Below are 16,419 nucleotides of genomic sequence, written 5' to 3'. Positions count from 1 at the left end.
GGACATGAGTCATGCCCTCAAGTCTTTTTTTTTCTCCTCAGTCCTGGATGCCTTTCTCTGAAGGCTATAAAACAAACGGAACTAAAATTAAGTTAAAGATTCTCCCCCTCAATTGTTTAAAAATACACCCACTACATATTAGACACAAACTTGAGACAACTTGAGAAAACAGACCTTAAAAAAGTCAAACTTTGTTACACAAAAAAAGCACTTAAGATATACTGCTGCAGCTAGCAAGGAAGAACTTTACATATATTTATCTTTTAAGACACTTTCCCTTCAGACTATCTTTGTATATGTTGCATAAATGAAAAGTTCACCTCCTTTCTTCAGTTTCCAAGTACTTCAGAAACTCAAAACAGCAAAGCACTGAAGCTTTTTTAGGCTAAATTATAAGCCAAACTAGTGCAAAGAGTCCTTTTTCATAAATTCTTCCAAACCTCGAACAAAATGACTTGTCATTTCAACACATCACTCCTTAGCATCAGTCCCTGTCTCCCAGAGATGAATCCATAACCAATCATACACAAATGCTCATTTTCCAGACAGCAATCTTATTAAATTCTTCTCAGAATTACTCACCTTTTGCGGGTTCAGGACTTTAATAACCTGTGTGATGGTCCCCGAGTTAAATGCAGGGATGACACTGCTGCTGGGAGACAGGAGCTGCAGCTGAAAAGTCTGAAGAAAGGACAAAGGCTTTTAAGAAACAGTTGGATGCCTAACTAGATAAGAATATAAATTAAATCATTCTTCCGCATCAAGAGAAGTCAAAGAAAATTAGCGGCCATATATAAATGCTGTCAGGATCAAGAAGTCAATCACTGCAGCCCACTACAGCCCACAAGCACTGTATGAACAAGATCCAGATGGCACAAATACCAGAGGACAAGGGCTTATGTAATGTGTCAAAGTGAGTGGTTATGTACTGTTTAAAGCACCACACTCAGAGGATTAGTCAAGGCTGCTCAACACATCAGTAACTTCCAAATTAGTAATCTATTTTACCCACTAATTACTTCCTGTGGCTTATACAAAACCTAGCTGAAATAAAGTTAGACCATTATTAATTCCCAAAAGTCAATATATTTCCCCAGACTTGAAGAACAATCTTGCCCTGCTTAAGTGGTCTGCTCTACTACAAACAAGGCAATATCCATCTCTTGCACTCTGTGTAAGAGGAGGAAAAGACAAAATACATTAAAGGAGAACTCCTACTAATAATCATTTGGAAACTTTTCATCTCTCATTTTATAAGCAGCCAATAATTTCAACTGCTTTCTCATTTATTAATAGCTGCAAAAAGCACAACATGTTTCTTAAGAAAGAGAATGACGTCTTGGTCTTCCTTCTGACCTAACATTTTCTTAGTGTGGATTAACAACCTCCTTAGCATGTAGTGTATTTAAAAGAACTTGTCCCATCAGAAAAAGCCCAAACTGACAGAAATAGCTTTTCATTGCCTTGTTACTCATGCTGCTCATTTCTATCTGTAGGAAAGCACAGATCAGTAAAATAGTTGCAGCTGGCCCTCAACCCAGCTCCACAGTCACCCTAGGTGGCTCTACCTTTGGTACTGCTGCTTGGAAAACAAAATCTGTCATATCCAGCTCTGTGCTGTTGGAGGCCTGTATTGTGATTACAGTGACGCTGGGGTTGGTGTTTGACCTCTCAAAGGTGAAGTCGATCTTCAGGCCATTCTTGCTGTATGCGGTAATTGAGGGTATTCCTGCAGGAAACGTAAGAGCAGTAGATATGGAGATTCTGGAGATCACTCTTAGTATTCACTTTACTCAATCACTTTACTCTAGATCTGAGCTCCTCTGAAGTTTAAGCACCCCCTGCTCCTTCCTCCATACCTTTAACAAGTTTCTACAAGTTTCCTCCCAAACACTCCCAGACCCTCACTTTTTGTTACCCAGCCTATCTTTCCTCACAAAGTTGAGTGCCATCAAACCTTAGCCTTAGGATTTACATAGCCATACCTGCAGCAATGTCATTGAAGAGAGGTTGTGATGAAAGCCCATCAAGCAGGAACGGAGGTTGTGATATCTGGGGAGCAGGGGCAGAGACAGGAGAACCTAAAAGGGAATGTTGGAGCATTATAAAACTTAAGTGTCAGAAAATAAATGCTAATTACCCCCAAAGGCTAATTACCCCTTCTTAAAGATCAACTGCAGCGTTATCAGTGTTTCCATTCACAAAGCTCTACATTGTCATCCTTCCTTTCTGATTTGACCATAAAAGACTGGCTCCTCTGAGCATCTAAACAGAATCAGCTCCTCTCACCTTCTGATCCTCTCGGGAAAGGCCTTCCAGACTCGAGTGTCAAACTCCTAAGACTCACCAACAAATCAGAGTCAGCTGGTGACTTCATTCACTGACTCCCACTTGTATGCTGATAGACTCTGGTAAGAGTGAAGACTTGATAGATTGAGGAACTCAGTCTTGCTAGCCATCCCTCCTATCTTTGGCAATTAGGCTGACCTCCCACTCCAGAAGAGAGGGTCTAGCCTTCCAAGAGACACAGTCTGCTCACCTGGTAGGTTGAGATCTCCCAGGAGGTCAAGCAGCTCTCCACCAGCGGAAGCTGGCTTGCTTGAAGGTGCAGTGGGGATTACAGGCGTTATATCATTTCCCCCCAACAAATCCAACAAATCATTCGCCTAATGAAAAAGCGGACATAACAGTATATATATATCTATACACACACATATATATTGGACATAACTCAATTCTCTGCTGCTTTCCTCTGCAAATAATGATTTCCACTTGCTCTCAGCTTAAAGGCTAACAAAGCTGCTGGCCACAGTTATATACCCCATGAAAGATCTAATTTCCATGCTCTCAGGACCATAGTGACAGTATATTATTTGACAGTAAAACATAGAGTTTGTGGACATTGAGATAAGTCAGTCTTTTACACGACTACATCCCATCTTGCTCTTGTACTCCTCTCACAACCTCTTCTCCACAAACGCTCATAGTATTAGAATCCTTAAGGTAGAGTATGATACAATCAATGATCAGTGTATACAAATATCTTAAGAGACAGAGCGAGGAGGATGGGTCCAACCACTTTTCAGTGGTGGTCAGTGATAGAACTAGAGGAAACAGCCACAAACTCAGGCACTAGAAGTTCCACAGGAACTTAAGGAACAATTTCCTGACAGTGAGGGTGACAGAGCACTGGAACAGGCTGCCAAAACAGGTTGTAGAATCTCCTTCTCTGGGAGATCTTCAAACCCGCTTGGATGCGACCCTGCATATCATGCTCTAGATGACCAAGCATGTACAGGGGGGTTCGACTAGATGAATTCTAAAGGTCTCTACCCATCTTAAGAATTTTACGAAGAACTTCACCACCAGGTCAGAAACAGGGAAAAGACATGGAGTGGGAAGGAGATTGTATCAAGTTATTGTTGAAAAGCGGAAAGTACAGTGGTCTGACACTGGAAACTTATCCCAGACCAGTTTCCATTACCTGGCTGGTAGGCTGCAATCCAGTGGATGGAGGCTTGGTTTCCAACGCTGCTGGTTCCGTCTCTCCATTGGTCTGTACAATCTCAGTAGGGCCATTTGTGGTGGCCTTCTCCATTACGGGCATTCTCTCAAGCAGGGCTGGCCTGAAAGAAGCTGACATAGTTACACTGTGCCGTCTTCCCAGATCCCAATCCAAGACTCACACACTCAGGAGATGACGTACATAGAATAACCTGCCTTTTCCTTCTGGACCCAATACAGGCAAAATATAAGACTGCATGAGTCAGTTTAAGGTGATCAGAGACAATCCACCACCTTCTGCATCAGTCTTAACACATGAGCGAACAGCTGGAAATCACAACAGACCCTCCTGCCCTCTGTCCTAGAACTTGACACAGTTTATATTGTACATCTGGCATAACCTTGGGCATAACCTCAAGGACTTAAGGATTAAAGAACTGAGCAATGGTGGATTAATGCAGGCACAGGACACTCAATGGCTCTGTTCTGCACACAGCTGGTTCAGAGCCAAGACAGACAAACTTCTCCTTGAAGAAAGATTAACCACATAGGAAAAAAAGGCAAAAGTTGGACAAATGAAACATCATTTAACCAAATTCCATTTTCCAAAGAGATAAAGTTGGGCCCGGTGCTCTTCAATTTGTTCATCAATGACCTGGACGAGGGCACACAGTGCACCCTGAGCAAGTTTGCAGATGACACCAAGCTGGGTGGAGTGGCCGACACTCCGGAGGGCTGTGCTGTCATCCAGAGGGACCTGGACAGGCTGGAGAGTTGGGCAGAGAGGAACCTCATGAGGTTCAATAAGGATAAGTGCAGGGTCCTGCACCTGGGGAGGAATAACCCCAGGCACCAGTACAGATTAGGGGTTGACCTGCTGGAAAGCAGCTCCACGGAGAGGGACCTGGGAGTCCTGGTTGATACCAAGTTAACCATGGACTCATGTGCCCTCATATGCAGTGTGCCCTCGTGGCCAAGAAGGCGAATGGGATCCTGGCCTGCATCAGGAGGAGCGTTGCCAGCAGGTCAAGGGAGGTGATTCTGCCCCTCTGCTCAGCTCTGGTGAGGCCGCACCTGGAGTACTGTGTGCAGTTCTGGGCTCCCCAGCATAAGAGGGACGTGGAGCTTCTCGAGAGGGTCCAGAGAATAGCAACTAGGATGATTAAGGGAATGGAACATCTCTCGTATGAAGAGAGGCTGAGTGAGCTGGGTCTGTTTTCTCTGGAGAAGAGAAGGCTGAGAGGGGATCTGATTAACATGTATAAGTACACGAAGGGAGAACGCAGGGAGGAAGGGGACAGGCTGTTTTCACTGGTGGCCAGCGATAGGATGAGGGGTAACAGCCATAAGCTGGAGCACAGGAAGTTCCGTCTCCAGGTGAGGAGCAACTTCTTTACTGTGAGGGTGATAGAGCCCTGGAACAGGCTGCCCAGGGGGGTTGTGGAGTCTCCTACTCTGGAGGTCTTCAAAACCTGCCTGGATGCCACCCTGTGCCACATGCTGTAGGTGTGCCTGCTTGAGCAGGAAGGTTGGACTAGATGATCTCTAGAGGTCCCTTCCAACCTTGAATATTCTGTGATTCTGTGAAGTTGAATCCTTCAGGGTACTCTCCTAAAAGTATACCAAGTTTGATGAGAAGACCCAGAATCTGGACACCAAGAGAAACAAGGAAAGGTCCATAAATGCAAAAATCAGTTTGTAATATAAAAATGGCAGGTAGATCAAGACACAGAAAGGTGTATGTAGCATGGGTAAGCTATGCTGTCTATACATCTTTCGGATTTTAAATTTTTCAGCATCTCTAAATCCAAGAGCTGGCTGCATCTTCAACCAAAAATAAAGTCTTAATAAGCAGAAACTGTTAAACATCAACATTTTCACTGGAAGGAAGAAGGGAAAAAAGGGCTCTCACTCTTAAGACTGAAGACTGCATGAAGTTTACATGCTTTTCTTCTCTCCCCGCAAAAAACATGAATGGATATACTGTCATTTGATCAGGAGCCAGCTGATCACCAGACACTGATGTCTGCTGTGGTTAGATCAGATCAAAAGTCTTTCATGCTGTATTTTTCTAAACTCATTCACAAGCCCTTATGTGAAGCTCTAGGCAATTCACATGTCCTAGCTTGTTCATATGACTCTTTCAAGGAAAGAATTACAGTTCCTGCATGGATCTTAAAGGGATTAGGGAAGAGAGAAAAAATCACAATGATGTGTCCTACAGAGTAAAAAATTGGATGGTAACTATGGAAAAACCATCCCATACCTTCAAAACAAGGTTCAATGTGAAATACCTTCAAAACAAGGTTTGAAAGCCCCTACAAACACAGGTGTATGTAGTCTAGTGACATTCATTTTCCCTCTGTCCTGCCATGTAGGCTCTGAAATGGTTGTTCCTCTGCCTAAGTCATCATATTCCACCATATTTACACAAACATGGGAGTTCTGCCTCTTCCAGATCAGGCATTCCCTTATCCCCAACCCACCCATCCAAACAATATATTTTTAAATTAGCATTTAGAACGTAATCTTATAGAAAGATGACCAGAGTGGATGAATTTAACCCCCACAGACTTCCTCCAAACTTATGTGCCATGTGGAACAGAGACAATGCTCCTATGTATACTCAATTAACTACTGTATTCAGCACAGGAATGACGATTCTAAGAACAGCTATTCTAACAAAGCAGGTTTTGAAATTCTCGTAGAGAAACAACCAGTGCAGTAAAACAATGAAGACAGGAGATCTCTAAATTATAACGTGCAAGGAGGTTAACATGCTCACAGACTATGAAACAGGGACAATAAAGTAAATTAAAAAGATATTCTGAAATGAAAAGTATTATCAGAATCAGAAGAATTGTTTTGAATTCAGGATACAACGCATGTGAAGGGATGAAAGGTCAACAGATCTCTCAATGTTTATGACCATTTAAGTTTTAAAATTAATTAAAATTAAATTAATTAATTTAAAATTAATTAAAAGCGGAGAGCGACAAAGATGATTAAGGGAATGGAACATCTCTCGTATGAGGAGAGACTGAGTCAGGCCTGTTCAGCTTGGAGAAGAGAAGGCTGAGAGGGGATCTGATTAACATGTGTAAGTACATGAAGGGAGAACGCAGGGAGGAAGGGGACAGGCTGTTTTCACTGGTGGCCAGCGATAGGATGAGGGGTAACAGCCATAAGCTGGAGCACAGGAAGTTCCGTCTCCAGGTGAGGAGCAACTTCTTTACTGTGAGGGTGATAGAGCCCTGGAACAGGCTGCCCAGGGGGGTTGTGGAGTCTCCTTCTCTGGAGGTCTTCAAAACCCGCCTGGATGCCACCCTGTGCCACATGCTGTAGGTGTGCCTGCTTGAGCAGGAAGGTTGGACTAGATGATCTCTAGAGGTCCCTTCCAACCTTGAACATTCTGTGATTCTGTAAAAATCAGTTTTAAAATCAGGTGGAACCTAATGACTGCTGAAATGCTGACAAAGGAAAAGTTATCTGCAGTTGTTCATTTGGCTAGCACATTTAAGATTCAACACATGCAAATGAAAATTAGCCAAGCTCAAGCTCAAAAGAATATTTGTGTTTTGACAGAAAAAGTTACTTATCACACAGTATCTTTTCCCAGGATATGCTAATTTTTTTAAGCATTCAGTAACCCTACAGATCAAAGATTCTAGTCCCTCTATAATCCTACCAGCATCACTGGGTAAAGCTCTCTGGTTGTGCTATCCAGGAAGTCAGAGTAGATTATAATCATGTCTTTTCAAATACCAAAGCTTATCAGCACTTACCTCATGTGATCATATTTCTTAAAAAGTGCATTATATTCCACTGCCCTCTGCTGTAGCTCCACATCAATGCTGCTGCCATAAATGGAGACCACCTTTTTAATGCGACTGTTAAGCAAAATAAAGAGCCATGGAATTACCAGAACTGAACTGAGCTGTATCAGACACTAGATCACCACCTGGCCTCTGCTCAATAGACATCCTGTGCCTCTGACTTGAAACATCAATCACTGCTATTTCACTAAATATCTATGCAATCTAAATTTTTGAACTGTTCTGTCCTTCTTTACAACAGAATCAACAGCTATTTAATATACCATAGAGCATATCATGCTGGGGATAAATTGTCCACAGACAAGTCATTGGGAAGAAACGTAACTATTTTTCTCACCATCATTACAGAAAGTAACTGGAAAGATGCAGATTTTCTTTCCCATTATAAAATTTTCAAATAAGGCAATATGTGTTAAGACCCCACACAGAAAGAGGCTATCCAAACAGAGAGGAACTGGTACCAATCAGAGCAATAGTGCAACCCACAAGGTAAGGAGGACTGTAAAAGCCAATACATAATAAGGATAAAAGTATTGTAAACCATGGAAGCAAGATATGCACAAAAAATTCTTGTTTTTACAGAAGAAACTGATGCCTACATATTTGCAACAAAGCCCTGTGCGGCACAACACCATAAAAAACTCACTTGACAGTACAGGTGAACCTCGTGGAAAGCTTCATGATGGCAGTAAGAGCATAACCACGTGTAACAGATGCAGACATATTAGATATCAGGACACTTTCTAAAATATCAAGAACTTCATCCTCTGTTACCTGTAAAGGCAAAGAAAGGTTGAGCTGAGACAGAGAGGTTTTGCAGCAAACCTTCCATAGCCTTCTATTAAATGGGTGTTTACTACCTCCTCAGCAACCTTGTGAGCCAGCAGCACATGCTCACAATGCATGGGCCAAGTGTGTCTATGTGGGCATCTTATGATATTACTTTTAAAATACAGGTCCTGTTCCACACACTGAAAAGAAGGTTTATCACTGGAAAAACAAACAAACAAACACACTAAACCCCCTGACAGATACCCTGAAAGCTAGGTTAGCACCGAAACCAGAGCACTGCCCAGCATAAGTCAGAGAGAAAGCCGGTTATGTGACAGAGCCCATGCCTGTAGCATGGGAAGGAGATTCCAGTGCAGTAAGTCAGCATCATGGATGTTATTGCTATGTATGTGGCACAAGCACTCTCCCAAACACCAGCTGATCAAGCAGTCCAGGCTCAACTAACTACATGCTCATTCTCCTTTCCAAAGCTATACCTGGATTGGTTCCTCTTCTTCACACTGACCAGACACCAGAAGATCTCCATACTCCCCTATGCACCACGAGGCCACTTGAACCAGGGGCTGCTGTTGGAAGAGAAAAAACAAACAAAAGAATCAGATGCTTGAGAGACAAACAGATGCCTTTTTGATGAGGTAAAACACCACAATTTTCATGGGCAAGTTTCACCCTCCTTCCAGTCAAGGAAGTTCTCTATGGCAAAAAAAAAGGAGTATTTGATTTCACTGGGAATTCTTTGCAAGAACTGAAGATATGTTAAAGACAGAAAGAAGTCATATATTATCTGCAATCTGGCCTTTAGGGCTAGACAGTGTGATGCTGACTTTCCTTGAGTTGTTTAGGAAACACGCTTATTGGAATATAACAAGGAAATTGAAGCTGGTCATTCTGGGTATTACCTGGGAGTAGTCACCGAGGATGGCTTTGTAGAGTCTCTGCACAGTGTAGGCATGCATCTCCACACTATTAGTTATTAGCTGAATCAGGTTTGGAACAGCATCATCACGCACATAGCTTCCTGCCTGCAAGAAGTATTTGTGTAATCAAGAGACACGCAGAAGTTGTTCGGTTTCACTATCTGACCCTCAATAACACACAGCACTTGCTGATGTCCTTCAGAAGGCTAGCTGGTGTGCATGCAGGTAATAATCAAGCAACTTCTATCCCCAAGTGCTTCATAATTGATTTTGAGCTGAATTAGATCAATACATCTTCATCAAGCACTCTGATATACTAGAGGAAAACTATGCTATCAATATTGTGAATGTCTATAAAAATGACATCACAGAGATAGATAGAAGTGCCCTGTGATTTACAACCACAAAAGAAAGCAATACAGACAACGTTTTTTATTGGAGGGAAGTAGGAGGCTTTAGTCAAAGCAATAAACTCTAGGAGCAGAAGGCAACTTATTCATTCCTTTCTCAAGTCAGATTCCATGCTAATCAGCACAAGGCCCAGGGACTTGCTTGCCCAGCACTCTTTAGTTACTGGACAGGAAGATGCATTTTAGAGCTAGGGAACAGCCCACTTCCAGGCTGGCAAAATAAATGCAAAAATACACAATCACATAGCCTTGGTGCTGAAGGAAAGATGTACACTGCCTAAATACTGTTCTGTTCAGATATGCTTATGGCACTGAGAAAAGAATATGCAAAAAAGAAAGAAATCAAACAGATTCAAGTAGGTCAACTAAGTTAGAAACCAACTAGCCAAAGCAGGAAGCAGAGACCATCATTCTGTTTTCATCCTGTACGTCTGGGTAGGCTGGAAAAGATGACTAAAGAACAACAGGTAGTCTCATAGAAACAATTTCATAAGTGGTTTCTCCATCAGTTTAGAAAGAAGTTACTTTAACAAAAGAAATATTTTGAAAGCCATTCTCATAGCTAACCTTCTAACTGAAATCAATTCTCAGTCTACTTTCAGGTACACAACTGCATGATAGCACACAAGTCAGAGACTTACTTCCTGATAAACTTCTCAAATTTTAACATTCACACTGATAAAATCATTTTCCACACCTCAGCTTGGGAAACACTGCCAACTCAAGTTGGCAAGACCTCTTTCCTCTGGTTTGCTGAAACACTCACGTTTCACCTTAGTTGTGAGGCTTACAAAAAAATAAAGTAAGGCTTTCATAAATTCAGTTTGGAAGAGTTCTAAGACATGATGTCATTCTCTTTCTAAGTCACTTAGGGCTGTATTCACTCACCCTTAAAAGGACTGTAATTAAAGCAAAGAGAGCAGAGGAGCTGCCTGATCTGGAAGCAAATGTGGTTATGGCAGCAGAAATACAGATCTTGCTACACTCAATCTTACATGAAGTCTTTCTGAAGTCATATATGTTTTCCAAAAATCATTCACCTCCTGACAGACAGCCTTAGGTCAATACCTTACTCATGTAAGTATGTGCTAAAAGGCATTTGTGTATTGTGGGTATAGAGACTGGCAGGTAATAAAGCTACCACTTTATGATGAATAACTTCTTACAAAATCCAAGGGTTCTTGTGTAAGCACATGAGAGAGAACTTACCGTTGTTAAGACTCTCATAATTGTATCTATGTGCCAGCGTTTAGAAGGGGCATATCTATCAAAGAAAAAAAAGGCACAAATTACAGAGCAATAACTATTACCATTTGAATAACAGCAAGAAGATCAACTATCAGTTTTCCATTTCAGTCATCTCCTGCTTCCTAGTAAATCATGCCATTCTTTGACATTTTGTATCCATGCTGTCACCGGAAGCCTGAATGAATACATAATTAAGAAACAGCACAACAGTACCTGGCACATACAATAATTCAAAATCAGGCTGCTGATTACAATAGTACAACACTAATGAAATCATCTCACTTACAGAGCTCACACAGCTGTCAACACAACACCTGCTCCAAACAGTGATAGAAATCAACACATTAGATTTCTTTATGATCTAATGTCTACCATATAAATCCTTGGTTCAGAGCACCACAGGCAGAATGCCCTATTCTTCAGGATAAGTAAAGCTGATAAACTAACCACAGGCTAGTAAATGAAGAGGAGATGATCCATATGCTCTCTGTTGTGTGAGACAACGTGTGGGGGTACAACACTTATAAATCCCAGGATGGACAAATAAATAAATAAATAAATAAATGCAAGTAAATGGACACCATACTTTTCTGCAGCAAGAAATATTCCAGATGCACAGTCTGCCTTGAACTCCGGCTCACAGGAATCCAGAAAATACAACAACTCCTTCATCATTCCACGGACATTGTTCCCATTAACAAGAGCAAAACTCAGTTCCATTGCACGCCTAAGACAAGAGACAGAAAAACAAAACAATCAAACAAAAAACTCCACATAAAATATCTTCCAGCTACTCAACGTGCTTAGATTTTAATACAGAAACCAATTTTCATTATCCTAGGAGAATGGTCTTCTGTAATTATCATTCCAGTATTTTCCATAGTCAAACACTAAATACAAACCATAAAAAAAAAAAAATGGAGTGAAGTGGGGAGTCTCCAGTACTTTCTAGAAACACCTGAGCAGACATTCCAAAGGCTAGAAATATACTTCCCCAAACAGTTTATCACCATTAAATTCCGACCATCTAGGTATTTGTAATTATATGCTGGTTATATCTGACAAACAACTGCAAGAAAAGAAACTTATCCAAGCTACAGCTCACTTTCTCCAATTTCAGCAATTTAAATCCACAAGGGGCCTCTTCTGACTCCTATGGAGACTTCCAAATAAAATACCAACGTACAAGTTTTATTATATCTTGTCAGTTAGACTACAAAAAATTTCTAGAGTCCAAAGGTACCCTGACGCTCTTCTCAGAACCCGTTTTATTTTCATTCTCCCATGGGTTGACACCACAAGTAGACAGAGTACTGGAAATTTGAGATTCCTTGCTGTGTTCACCCAATAGTCAGAGGTTACCCTTAGCCCTTCCACCTGAAGCTTCTGTCGTCAGACTTGGCACTGCTCTTCCATCCTTACCAGCTTTGTGGTATGAAGACTACTATCTTTAAATGTGATAGATTACTTGGCTTATGACTATAACCTTGGTAACTTTTAACATAACTATGTTAAAATGCACTAAACTAATGCATTAAAAATAGCCTCACTGAATATCCCAGATTGCTCTAAAACGGAATGCTCAGCATCAGTGAGAACTCCTCCCCTGATCTGTGTGCCCTCCACACTATCAGCAACTTTATTCTCTGCCTCTCATTTGGATAGGTTCTCAAAACACTACAGTGCTGCACAGTAAGGATTCTTACTGCACATTAAAAACTTCCCCATTTCAATAACCTTTTGAAAATCACCTAGCCACTTACTGAACTACTTATATACAATGACTGTGTAGTCTTTGTTGTAAGAAAAATGTTGCAAAATATTACATGAAATGACCTAAAATCTACTAATTTATATCTAAACAAATCGATTTCAATATTCATTTAACCTCAATTTTCATCAAAATCACATTGACTGACACGAATTAGGCTGCCATCTTGTCACACTGATTCCACCTTGCTCCAGGATCAAGCTAGTTAACATGGTACCACATGGAAACAGTGTTCTCTTTCCTATCTGCTTTATATTTTCCCAGTGTTCATGAAACATTAACAAAATATATCAGACATATTGCCCAACCCAGTGGTATTAAGCACAAACTATTTATTCTTGAAATTCTGAAAACAACCAACTTGCACTGCTTCTTACCTAGCTACTTGGTAGGAAGAAATATTTCTATAATACTGGGAATTGTAAAGGTGTTACCCAGTTCCCCCCTCCTCCCCGAAGTAATGCTCAGTGACCTAGAGAGAGAGTGGGGTTTTTTTTTAAAAAAAGAAAAAACGGTGCTCAGAAGTAGGGTGGAAATATATGACCAAATCGCTACCTTTTATCATCTATACCTATGCATGGGAGAACCGCTAGAATTGCTTTCGTTCTTCCAATCAGTTCTCAACTCCACACACTTAACTTTGCTGAATTCTATGTTTATTCATAATTTTTCACTCACATTACAGCAAATGAATTAGCATTAGAGGTGCACAAATGTCCTCCACAATCTTAACACAAAGCATTCATCTCAACACATAGGGCTTACCTTCAATCATACTACAGAATTCAATTCTGTCACAATATACCTTATCAACTAATTTGATAATAATAAATAGATGGACAAGACTTTACTTAAAGGTCATATACATAGACCAATAATGGTTAAAAGATGGAAAAAACAATGCTACAGATGACAACCAAAACTACACAGAGAATCACGTCCTTCTGTGAAGTCCCAGCCACCAGAACACGTCTCCTGGGACTCTGATATTCGGTCAGAATATCACTTCAATGAGGCCAGCGTGTTGTCAGCAGCTCGAGTGTCAGCATGGCAACATCATGCTCTGCCGATGGATCACTCAAAGCTTCATCCCCCAACAGCACTTGAACTCGAAGCTCTAGTGTTTTCAGTATACCTGTGTTTTCCTAGCGGGCACTAATAAAATGCTTTTGTGAACTTTCATCCAAAACTTAGATGGGGCTTTTCTATTCCACAGCCCCACACAGGCTCTGGCACAGAACAGCAGTACCAGTTTGACATGCAAGACACAAATTTACTCACCATGTAAGATGCAAATTTACCTTTTGGGATGGAACAAGATTGTAAAGCTAGATTACTAAATCTAGCTGTAATCACAAGATGATTAAAACTAAGATTCAGCAGAAAGATTTAATGAAACCAGAACATGAAACAAATCAGAAAAAAAATGAGCAGCACTGTTGAAACCTAGACATTAAAACAGAGGCATAAATTTGAAAAAGGCCAATGAGCATGAATATAGCATTTATTCACTCTCTGACAGGGCAGAGAAAAGAGAATGAACAGCAATTCTCAAAGACACAACGTGACTAGAGGTTAGCGAAATTCTGGCCTGCAGCATACACATTCCACAAGATGCAACAGGTATGCAGCAGTCCCTACCACTGTGAAACTGCACTCAGATCACCAGTCATAGAAAGAACAACGATGAGCAGGAGACAGTTCTGAAAGAAAGACTGGGCAATGAAAAAGTTGAAGGACTCAACTGAGGAGAAAGATTAGAGCAGTAGGAACTGTACAGAAGCTGGCAAAAAAATGAGAATAAGCATTACCTCCTTTGAACGTTTGACAGAAAAGTGAAGTTAGATTTCATGACTAAATAGCATTTGGGGATTATGAGTAAAAGGAAGAAAACAAAACAAAAGAGTTCAGTATGTCAACATAGCTTTCGTTAGGACCAACTTCCAGCAGATGCCTCATGTCTTCTTGTGGGCCTACAATCCAACCTCCACTGATTCCACTTTGGAAAAATTCAGGGGGAAAAAAAAAAAAAAAAAAAAAAAAAAAAGATATAGCACTCCTCCTCTTTCAAAGATACCTAAAATGTAGAAGCAGCTTCCTTAGGAAGGTGGTTGCACATTCTACTAATTCTCTTTAAAGCAGGAATCATGCTATGCATTAATACTAATCTTTCTAATACTAATATTACTTTTATTTTCCTCTGCATCCTGCTCTCTTTCCATACGCTGTCAATCTTTCCAGTATTTCACTGATATTTCAATTACCTTTTAATGGAGACATCAAGATCCTTCAAGCAGTCCACAATTGTGCTTCTATGTCGCTGCACTGCATTATGGTCTGTCTGTACAGTCTTCAACAATGACGTCAAAGCTACGTATCTGGGATAAGGAAATACGGCAAAGTATTACTTGACAGCGCCATACAACTTCTATGCAACTCCCTCAATTTTAGTATGTCTTTTTTTTTTTTTTTTTTTTTTTTTTTTTTGGTCAGGATGGAATTCTCTTGTATTTAAGATCAAAAGGAAGTCTTCCGGGGAACTGGCTCTCCAAAGGATATTTCCCATAGAGAAGTGCAAAATACCTAACAATACCCTGCTGTGCAGACAAGCAGTTATCTCAATTTCTGGGCTCATGCTACTTGCTCTGCTTTCACAGGGTATTTTGGAAAGAGCAGGAAACTAAATGCTGAACTCCTCAGATCATATTCTGAAATGATCACATGAGCCACCATTCCCAAGATCAGTACCTTCTACCTGTACCATGATTGTCAAACAAAATTTTTAGAGACGGTACTTTACTCTGGCAGCTGCAATAAATTCTTTGTCCAGATTAAGAGTAATTAAATCCTTTCAAGACCTCAAAACAGACTCTTCGTTGCCACCAGTATGCAATCAGAAACGTAAAACAAAACAACCAGAAAAACACACACACTCTCTTTTGCAAATTTGTCAGATCTCCAGTGCCAACCTTGACTGAATGCTGCCAGAGCTAGGACAAGGCAGGAGACTCTGTTTATTGTGGAAAAACACTCTGGCCCATACTGGGAATTACTACCACATGCTAATAATTCAATTGTGGACTCAGACTTATCAGCTAAGGGAAAGGGTACAGTAAGACTGACAGAAAAAAAATGCACCAAAAAATAAAAAGAAACTCAGTGATACTAATCCCACCAACTGCCCTTCTCAACACTCTCCTAGGAAACTCTACTTCAGCATAACCTTTGTCTAATTCCTTCCCAAGCATTTGTAGCTGAGTGTAGCCAGAACATGCTTCATACAACTTACCTAATATTTTTGTCGTTGTTTAGTAAGAAACGGCCTAGGATGTTAATGGCTAACACCTGCAGAAAGAGTTAGGGAATGTCAATGAGCAGAGAAGGCTGTTAGTCTTCATTATGGTTCCAAGAAGACTTTTAAAGGCAACATGTCAAACTACCACTGAGGTTCTTGGTCAAGGGCATAACACAAAGAACTTCACAGGATGGCTAAGCAGAGGCAAACCCAAGGCAAGTACAGCTTGAGCTCTCTCCCGCACCAAAGGGAACAGTCTGCAGAAGATCTTCCCCCCTCCCCACCCCCACTTTTTTTTTTTTTTTTTATTTCCCCAAATGCTAGTCTTATCTAGAGCCAATCATGCAGCTACCCTTGGGTGAAATGACTTTGCTCTCATGTGTCCTCTAGGTGAATTACTCCCTCTAATGCAAGCTTGGAAAAACAAACAATGCCCTGGCAAAGACAGACAAAGACTTACTCTCAGTCCACTCTCAGATTTTATGTCCATAATAGTCAGCACAGTTTCATAGAGAATAGCATTTCCAACATTTTTACTCGTTTCTGTATTAGTGGCAACCTGGAGAGGGAAAGAAAGCCCCATAAGATGAAGGATTCCAACACACACTACCCAGTCCTCCTTTCGTCCTGTCCTGATCTTTGCGGG

The 16,419-nt window shown here is 40.9% G+C and overlaps 1 protein-coding gene and 1 non-coding gene across 4 annotated transcripts in view; both read right to left on the bottom strand.

The window, feature by feature from the left end:
* Window positions 1–16,419, bottom strand: part of AP1G1 (adaptor related protein complex 1 subunit gamma 1) — a 39,869-nt gene that overhangs the window by 3,070 nt on the left and 20,380 nt on the right. For 2 of the 3 annotated variants that reach the window (XM_026039629.1, XM_026039631.1), the window contains 14 exons: window positions 16,234–16,332; window positions 15,768–15,823; window positions 14,743–14,856; window positions 11,294–11,434; window positions 10,669–10,723; window positions 9,032–9,154; window positions 8,609–8,698; window positions 7,987–8,114; window positions 7,290–7,394; window positions 3,485–3,626; window positions 2,540–2,666; window positions 1,986–2,081; window positions 1,569–1,729; window positions 583–681 (listed from right to left, as the gene is read on the bottom strand). In XM_026039629.1, coding sequence (XP_025895414.1) covers window positions 583–681; window positions 1,569–1,729; window positions 1,986–2,081; window positions 2,540–2,666; window positions 3,485–3,626; window positions 7,290–7,394; window positions 7,987–8,114; window positions 8,609–8,698; window positions 9,032–9,154; window positions 10,669–10,723; window positions 11,294–11,434; window positions 14,743–14,856; window positions 15,768–15,823; window positions 16,234–16,332 — 1,536 coding nt within the window. The remainder of the gene's footprint in view (window positions 1–582; window positions 682–1,568; window positions 1,730–1,985; window positions 2,082–2,539; window positions 2,667–3,484; window positions 3,627–7,289; window positions 7,395–7,986; window positions 8,115–8,608; window positions 8,699–9,031; window positions 9,155–10,668; window positions 10,724–11,293; window positions 11,435–14,742; window positions 14,857–15,767; window positions 15,824–16,233; window positions 16,333–16,419) is intronic. The other variant, XM_026039630.1, reaches the window with a different exon arrangement.
* Window positions 13,497–13,582, bottom strand: LOC112947525. Its single transcript, XR_003249420.1, has one exon. It is a non-coding gene; the product is annotated as a small nucleolar RNA SNORD71 (small nucleolar RNA).

Source organism: Nothoprocta perdicaria, unplaced genomic scaffold (assembly GCF_003342845.1).
Source record: "Nothoprocta perdicaria isolate Ctin4 unplaced genomic scaffold, notPer1 scaffold_234, whole genome shotgun sequence".
NCBI classification, from domain to species: Eukaryota; Metazoa; Chordata; class Aves; order Tinamiformes; family Tinamidae; genus Nothoprocta; species Nothoprocta perdicaria.
Note: the sequence above shows the minus strand (reverse complement) of the source record. Positions and strands in the feature narration are given on the sequence as shown.